This window comes from Oncorhynchus masou, chromosome 18, assembly GCF_036934945.1.
Source record: "Oncorhynchus masou masou isolate Uvic2021 chromosome 18, UVic_Omas_1.1, whole genome shotgun sequence".
Taxonomy (NCBI): Eukaryota; Metazoa; Chordata; class Actinopteri; order Salmoniformes; family Salmonidae; genus Oncorhynchus; species Oncorhynchus masou.
Window position 1 is genome coordinate 45524309 of NC_088229.1, and position 9000 is coordinate 45533308.

Consider the following 9000-nt stretch of genomic DNA (forward strand, 5'->3'; position numbering starts at 1 on the left):
TATATGGACAAGAGGGCAGGCTCTGATAGAGTCACAGAAAAAGAGAGAAAGAAAAACTGAATGATATAGTTAGAGTGCAAGGGAGAAATAGAGGCTGACAGTAAGAAAGACAATAGAGGCTGACAGTAAAAGACAGTAAGAAAGACAAAGCGAGTAAAAAAAAAGAGTAAGAGCAAGAGAGAGTGAAAGCTTGGTGGCTACGGATCCTGTCAGACTGCTGTGGCGAAGCCTATGCGGTTGTTGCGACGGTCAAACTCTGTGTAGTAGCGGGCGATGAAGTTGGCTCCCAGGATCCAGATAGGGCCAGTAGGGGGCGGCACATCCAAACCCCTAAAAGTCACGCTACATATGTCCTCTCCAAACTGAGATTGCTGCAGACACAAATAGAGTTCAAAGCACAAAACATATTGGTTAAGACTTCCATAAATGTATATGCAGTTGAAGTCGGATGTTTACATACACCTTAGCCAAACACATTTAAACTCCGTTCTTCACAATTCCTGACATTTAATCCTGGTGAGAATTTCCTGTTTTTGGTCAGTTAGGATCACCACTTTATTTTAAGAATGTGAAATGTCAGAATAATAGTAGAAGGAGATTTATTTCAGCTATTATTTCTTTCATCACATTCCCAGTGGGTCAGAAGTTTACATACACTCAATTAGTATTTGGGAGCATTGCCTTTAAATTGTTTAACTTGGGTCAAACATTTTGGGTAGCCTTCCACAAGCTTCCCACAATAAGTTGGGTGAATTTTATGATGGCCACTCCAATAGCTTGATTCTGTTGTGCTTAAGCCATTTTGCCACAACTTTGGAAGATTTCTTGGGGTCATTGTCCATTTGGAAGACCCATTTGTGACCAAGCTTTAAAATCCTGACTGATGTCTTGAGATGTTGCTTCAATATATCCACATAATTTTCCTACCTCATCATGCCATCTATTTTGTGAAGTGCACCATTCCCTCCTGCAGAAAAGCACCCCCCACAACATGATGCTGCCGCCCCCGTGCTTCACTGTTGGGATGGTATTCTTCGGCTTGCAAGCGTCCCCCTTTTCCCTCCAAACAATAGTCATTATGGCCATTATAGTTCTATTTTTGCTTCATCAGACCAGAAGACATTTCTCCAAAAAGTACGGTTCCCATGTGCAGTTGCAAACCGTAGTCTGGCTTTTTTATGGAGGTTTTGGAGCAATGGCTTCTCCCTTGCTGAGCGGCCTTTCAGGTTATGTCAATATAGGACTTGTTTTACTGTGGATATAGATACTTTTGTACCTGTTTCCTTCAGCATCTTCACAGGATCCTTTGCTGTTGTTCTGGGATTGATTTACACTTTTTTTCACCAAAGTACATTCATCTCTAGGGAGACAGAACGCGTCTCCTTCCTGAGCATTATGACGTCTGCACGATCCCATGGTGTTTATACTTGTGTACTATTGTTTGTACAGATGAACGTGGTACCTTCAGGCGTTTGGAAATTGCTTCCAAGGGTGAACCAGACTTGTGGAAGTCTACAATTTATTTTCTGAGGTCTTGGATGATTTATTTTGGCTTTCCCATGATGTCAAGCAAAGAGTCACTGAGTCTCAAGGTAGGCCTTAAAATACATCCACAGGTACACCTCCAATTAACTCAGATTATGTCGATTAGCCTAGCAGAAGCTTCTAAAGCCATGATATCAGTTCCTGGAATTTTCAAAGCTGTTTAAAGGCACAGTTAACTTAGTGTATGTAAACTTCTGACCCACTGGAATTGTGATACTCTGTAAACAATTGTTGGAAAAATGACGTGTGTCATGCACAAACTAGATCTCCGAACCGACTTGCCAAAACTATGGTTTGTGAACAAGAAATTTGTGGAGTGGTTGAAAAACGAGTTTTAATGACTCCGACCTAAGTGTATGTAAACTTCCGAATTGAACTGTATGTAACTGTCACGGCTGATTTCCTCCTCTTCGTCTGAAGAGATGTAGCAGGGATCGGACCAAAATGCAGCTTAGTTCGTGTTCAACATGTTTAATGAAAGACGATAACGTGAACACTACACAAATACAAAATAACAAATGTGGCAAAACCGAAACAGTCCTATCTTGTGCAGAGAACACAAAGGCAGGAAACAATCACCCACAAAGTACCCACAGAATATGGCTGCCTAAATATGGTTCCCAATCAGAGACAACGATAGACAGCTGCCTCTAATTGAGAACCAATCTAGGCAACCATAGACATACACTCTACCTAGAAAGGAGAGTGCAATATGGTGCTCTTTAATGCACTCACGCAACACTGGGTGCTCAAAACCAAATGCCCCAAGCACGGGGGACGAAAATAGTACAGTAGAATACACAACCAGGAACAAACACGTTCCTCTACTACAGAACCGAAGGTCACAATAATTAATCCCGCACAAAGAAACAGGCGGGCTGGCTGTCTAATAAAGCCCCACTAATGACTCCCTAACAGGTGCTAACAATAAACATACAAGGAGGGGGAGGAAAGACCATCAGTGGCAGCGACGACGACCGCCACCCGACCGGGAAGGGGAGCCACCCTCGGTCGGACTCGTGACATCCAACATAACTGTTCTTTTTTTTACTGCAGTAATTTTGCAGTGTAAGTGCAGTTGCAGTGCAGTAATAACTGCAGTTACACTATTCTGCTATTATAGCGTCCAAAATACCACAGTTGACTGCAGTTACTGCACTTTTACTGCCGTTTCAAAATTACAATATTTTTTTGTAAACGGTGTTCAACATCTATGAAGTAGCTAGTAAGTTTACTGTAGTAGTTGACTTGGTAACCAAACAAACAGACTTGCGCGTTCATCTAACCAAACCATACGTCCTAGCTTGCTATTATGAAAATCAAATTAAATAATGCAATAACGTTAATGTTTTCAATTCAATTTTTGCTTTCAAAAGCAGCTCAAATATAGAACATGTGAGAATGAACTAGCCATTGAATTCTGCCGTGCTGATATACCGTGCATTATAGGGAAATAATGTACATTCTAGAATGCCCTTTAAGCCAATCAGAAATGAGTATTCAACAATGCCATGGTATAAGTCCAAAATAAACATGACATAATAGCTGCGAAGGTATCAAAGACAATCACCCTGTACCTGTATCCCAGTCGTGCTCGTTTCTATGTTGCTTACCCATAAGATGTAGTCTCCTTCAGTGAGTGAGTACTCATGGCCTCCCAGGTGGAAGGTGACACTGGGTAAGGACTTTACCAGGTCACAGTTCACAGTGTACTGGAAAGGGGACAAAAAACACAGCTTAGTCCACACCAGAGGGGTATTCCAGAAAGCCAGTTTAGTGATTTAAGGAGGTTTGTCAAACCAGAATATACGGCTCCAGAAAGAGCTTGAAAGAGAGCCTGATCAGAGACCATAGCAACGAATGCACTGAAGTGAATCTGCTACCTACTAGGTTACGTGATCTTAGCCTATGCTGGTGAACGAATACGGGACTTATCCGTAAAATCAGATTCCTGTTTGTCACTATGGCCTGTCCTTTCTTTGAAAATAAACTTGACATCGGAGCCTGCATTGTTTGCCGTGCTTTACAAAGTAAAGAATTATTGGCCCTCAAAATAGATCCTTTAGATCATTCAGAAGGTTATCTTTGAATATTATCGTTTTTCAGCACAATCACTCATATCTGGTCAATTTACTCAACCCATATATAGCAAATGTAACCCAACGCTGTTTTGCTTTGACTATACAAACTCTGTATTGCGTTGCGATTTTTTCCTTCAGGTACAATGTGGGCGATGCTGAGCTATTTTTTAATGTCTTTGTTGCATTCCCTGGCCATCAAGCTGTCCATATGATCAAGGAGGACTTTTACAGAATTGCAGGTACAGTAGGCTTACTGCCAGGGAAGCTTTGCTAATCTCAAAATCAATAAACATAGGCAACATGATTAACAGCCTAATTCATCATGCAGATTTTCCCAATGTCATTGGTGCTATATAATCAATGTTACAATAAACGTGCTCTATAAAGTGAAAACATGATTACCCATGTGTGTAAGCTTCTTAGATATTGGAATCGTGCTACTGGAATCGTGCTACTTCTTTTGCGCACTTACCCTGGCTCCAAATTTCTGTGAGGCTCCTTCTGGCTTTTTCTGTGGCGGATATATTACTTTTGTTGGTAAATATGTGATCATATTCATTGCATGTTGTCACATTTGTTTCTTGTTCTAGACTTGTGAAAAATTGGGCTCTGTCTTTTGACTCCAGTTCTATTATTTTTTCCTGTCATCGAAATGAGGACCTTTTTGAATGTTGCCTACAACCTGCCAGTTTCAGATCAACCAATCTGCACTTCGCTTGGCCTAATAACTTAATAAAGAAGCAGCCATTCTGGAACCAAGAAATCCGGGACTCCCTCAACTGATTAAGACAAGACTGATATGTTCAGGAAATCCTGCATTTGTTAAACCATCTTTCTGGAATACCCCTCTGAAGATAAGATAGTTAAAGGGGCAATCTGCAGTTGCTACATACATTTTTTTGTACTTATAAATTAGTAATTTGTAGGTCCTACCCATTGATTCTTGAAACATTTTACTTATAAATGCCTCATGAGCTTAGTTCATGTCATATCCCATCAGAAGTCAAAATATAACCTTGTTTTATTCCAATGTTTGTAAACAAATTAAATGTAAACAAACGCTGTATAGACTCAAAATATGGTTAAAACTTGAGTGGTTATATTTTTGCAGGATAATCCCTTAGCTTTTTATGGAAACAGTGTCAGGGAAATACTTTATTATTGTTTCAACCCCTTTAAGAGACTGGCTGAGGGGATTCAATTAATCTGGGCGTGTTTTGTTCGGTTGTTTGCACGGTTGCACGGTTGTTTGCATTTGTTTTTGAAACAGGGCTGCCTCCAGAGCACAGGCCAGGTGCCCCGTTCAAAGCCCACTGAGAAGTTGGCTCTCCGCTCAAAACAGAAGTGACGTAGGAGCACGCGGAGTAACGAGTAGGATTCTGTGTTTTCACATGCAAAGGTGATTGCTTTAGATAGAAAAATAAAAAGCTGAGGGGATTCAATTAATCTGGGCGTGTTTTGTTCGGTTGTTTGCACGGTTGCACGGTTGTTTGCATTTGTTTTTGAAACAGGGCTGCCTCCAGAGCACAGGCCAGGTGCCCCGTTCAAAGCCCACTGAGAAGTTGGCTCTCCGCTCAAAACAGAAGTGACGTAGGAGCACGCGGAGTAACGAGTAGGATTCTGTGTTTTCACATGCAAAGGTGATTGCTTTAGATAGAAAAATAAAAACATATATTTGATGGACGATGCACAATGCTGCCAACATGACCGAGCGGCGCAGATTACTGTTTGATTTGAGGCAGGTACTCCTCCCTCACAGCTTTTGCCGGCTCACGTCACTGGGCCATGGACAGGTGACAAGCAGCATAATCAAATCTGCCCAATTTGTGATGTACATACCCCTCCCTCTGCCAGCTCTGTGGCTCCAATGGTCTTCATCAGTACAGACACAGAAGAGGCAGGGCCTGTAATGTAGGAGGAGCCTGTGTCAATCACAGCCATGCAGCCCTCCTTACAGAACAGCATCTCCTCCCCCACAGACACCCTGGTAGAGAAAGAGAATTACACACGTTTATTTCTACCTTTATTTAACTAGGCAAGTCAGTTAAAGAACAAATTCTTATTTTCACTGACAGCCTAGGAACAGCGGGTTAACTGCCTTGATAAGAAGCAGAACGACAGCTTTTCACCTTGTCAGCTCAGGGATTTGATCTTGCAACCTTCTGGTTACTAGTCCAACGCTCTAACCACTAGGCTACCTGCCTCCACCTATACATACATACATACAAATGCACCTGCACTGACCAACAGACACACAGAGCGACAGACAACATGCACACAGACCTATACAACTTTCTCATCTCACCCTTTCATGTTGACCTCCCATTTTCCTGCCTCACGGGTGCCCATGTAGTTGAAGGTACCAGTGTAGTAGTCTGGGTCTGTCCCTCCCAGCACTAGCTCTCCACCTGGTTTGTGCATTGGGTCTCTGAGAGAAGAAAAACATATTTTGGACTAATTCACAGATTCGAAAAGTACTTATTTGTGTATGTGGAGGAATAATCCGTATATGAACAGTGATAGTGATATCTCCTACTTGCTGTAATAGACAGAGAAGACGTCCTCCTTGAGGACGTGCTGGGACATAATGCGGTCGAACACGGGGGTGATGCCGTCGATGGCCACGATGGGGTAGCCCATCCCCAGGACCCCATCAAACTTGGCAAAGATGAAGGGGATGGCAGGCAGGGCTGTAACCTCAGCAAATACTTGGACCACTGGGATGCCACCCACCTAGAGGAAGCACAGAATAGATGTTGTTCCATAATACCTAGATAAAGGTTTTCCCCCAGTGAGATGATCCTACTGTGGACCACTACTTATGGGCAAGTCTAATATTATTTCCCAAATTTGATCATTAAAAAGGACAATACAAATAGGTGATAGGAAACAGATTAGGAGAAAGATGAAGGGGATGGCAGGCAGGGCTGTAACCTCAGCAAATACTTGGACCACTGGGATGCCACCCACCTAGAGGAAGCACAGAATAGATGTTGTTCCATAATACCTAGATAAAGGTTTTCCCCCAGTGAGATGATCCTACTGTAGACCACTACTTATGGGCAAGTCTAATATTATTTCCCAAATTTGATCATTAAAAAGGACAATACAAATAGGTGATAGGAAACAGATTGATTAGGAGAAAGAGAAGGAAGGTTGTTTTCCTGTTGAGGTGTTGCGTTACACTCACCACAACCACATCCTCACTCAGGAACCCTCTGACGTTTCCAGAGGCATACTGGATGGAGAAACCTGTCCCGTTCTCTATGTGTGTTCGGGATTTGGAGGCATCATATCTGTTGTGGGTAACTGAGAGTTCAAAGGTCACTGAGTCATAATCATCTGGGAACATCATCATCTCTGGTGACACAATCATACAGGTTTTGTGTGTGTGTGTGTGTGTGTGTGTGTGTGTGTGTGTGTGTGTGTGTGTGTGTGTGTGTGTGTGTGTGTGTGTGTGTGTGTGTGTGTGTGTGTGTGTGTCTGTACTTACAGCAGGCAGTATAGAGAGGGGAACAGTTGTGAGAGGGCACCCACAGGTTGGCTGAGCCTGTATCAAACACCACATTGAACATCTGAGCAGGAGAACCAATACTGATCTCCCCATAATACTGGGCCTGAGAAGAAGAGAGAAGAGGAAGCAATGAATCATTTACACCACTGAGTTGGGCATAGGTTTCGTGTCCTCTCATTCATGTGCTAATCCAATGTCAATTGCATCAATGTGTTGTCAGTGCAATGTGTGCAGGTGGTCTCTCACATCCAGGTAGTTGGTGAGGGGGGTGGGGGTGGTCCCGTTGCTGGTGGAGGGATCATCTTTGCTTTTCTGGGCCAATTCAGCAAAGAACTGAGCTGGGGACACGCCAATCTCATGCAGAGTCTCTCTTATGGAGGGCATCTTCTTCAGACTGATCCTGATCAGAGAGGACAATGGTAAGGAAAGACCATCCAATAGAATGATATATAGGGAGTGACCAGGGGTGGGGTTATACAACCCAGTCTGCAATCATGGACCATTTGGTGATATAAGACCATTTGTCCTCGTGTCAGTATGACATTGTTGTTTCTACAGCGCTGCCAAAAATACACATTCTCTATTGAGTTAGTTAAGCAAAAGAGGCTGGTTTAAATTGATAAAATACACCCAAGTATCCATTCAACCTCCTTTGCTGTCTATCGTAAGTGACATTACATCATAGGAACATAACACAGAGGACCATAACACATTGCAGAGTAGACTTCATATAGTGAGACACACAAAAAATGGTTACCTTTGTAAGGCATTGATTGTGGTCATCGTCAGTGACAGAGCAATCACACACACCCAGCAATGCATCAGCATGGCCATGGAGACTCTGAAGAGCGAAGGAGTGTACGGGCCCTGAGAAGACGCACAAGTTATCCTAGTCAAGTTATCCTAGTATCGTTCCTCCGGGCAAACCAGCTGGTTGTATATCCAATCTTCTGAAAGATTGGCCCCTCTCTCTCTTTCTCACTGTCTGTCTACTCTTTTTATACCATCTCTCCTTCACTCCTTCAATGAGTTCTGACCCAAAGGCCACTGGCTCGGAGTTTCCCTAGAAGTGTCCACCAAAAACAACCCTCTTCTCCCTCTTCTTCCTCCCTCCCTCCCTCCCTCAGCCAGCACTCCCCTGACAAACGGGTCCCAGAGAGAGGTTTAAACTGTGACCCCTGGGAACATATTGGACACAGAAAGCAGGGACGTAAGGGTTTGAGAGAGAGAGAGCTCTCTAGCCATGCTGGGCTTCCATCATAGCTGCAAAGGTGAAGGCCTGTGAGAAGAGGAGTGGGTGCCTTGGTTGGGGTGGGGGATAAAGAAGGGAGAAGCTGTAGGGGGAGGGGGCAGAGGAGTAGGAGAGGGTGCTGACAGGGATCACCCAGGCTTACAGTAGTAGACAGAAAATTGCCCTGTGAAATCTGGAAAGTAGCTATAAGATCTGAAAGCAATGATTGCCAGATGATGAGGTAATACATTAAGACCTAGTGAAATGGACTGTAAAAACATCACAGACCAGATGTTAACTTAAAGTGCCATCTCTTTCCTTTCTGCTAAAGTATACTGCATCTGCTCCAACTTGACACTGTATGCTGCAATGATTTCCCTTTATCTTCCCTGTCTTAAGTGGAGCTTTCCCATACCCTTCTAGCTCGTATCTGCAGAGTAGAGAGCACTCACACCTGTCTGTTTACACTCTCCTAATACAAAGCTGTACTGCTAACAACTCAACTCTACTCTCATTTGGTAGGTTATTGATTATTAGGCACTAAGTAAGTACACCAATCCATGGGGACAAGACAACACCTGTCTCTGAAATATTCCAAATCAATAGTCCAGACTCAGTAGGAAATGGAG

General features: G+C 43.2%; 1 protein-coding gene across 1 annotated transcript; it reads right to left on the bottom strand.

Moving 5' to 3' along the window:
* Nucleotides 1–209: 209 nt before the first annotated feature.
* ren (renin) lies at nt 210–8001 on the bottom strand. Its single transcript, XM_064921856.1, has 9 exons — nt 7898–8001; nt 7387–7540; nt 7120–7243; nt 6817–6935; nt 6163–6359; nt 5932–6054; nt 5466–5610; nt 3159–3257; nt 210–371 (listed from the first exon to the last, which is right to left on the bottom strand). Exons 1-9 carry the CDS (start codon nt 7972–7974, stop codon nt 210–212), a joined length of 1200 nt encoding a protein of 399 aa, XP_064777928.1. The 5' UTR covers nt 7975–8001.
* Between the last annotated feature and the right edge of the window lie 999 nt (nt 8002–9000).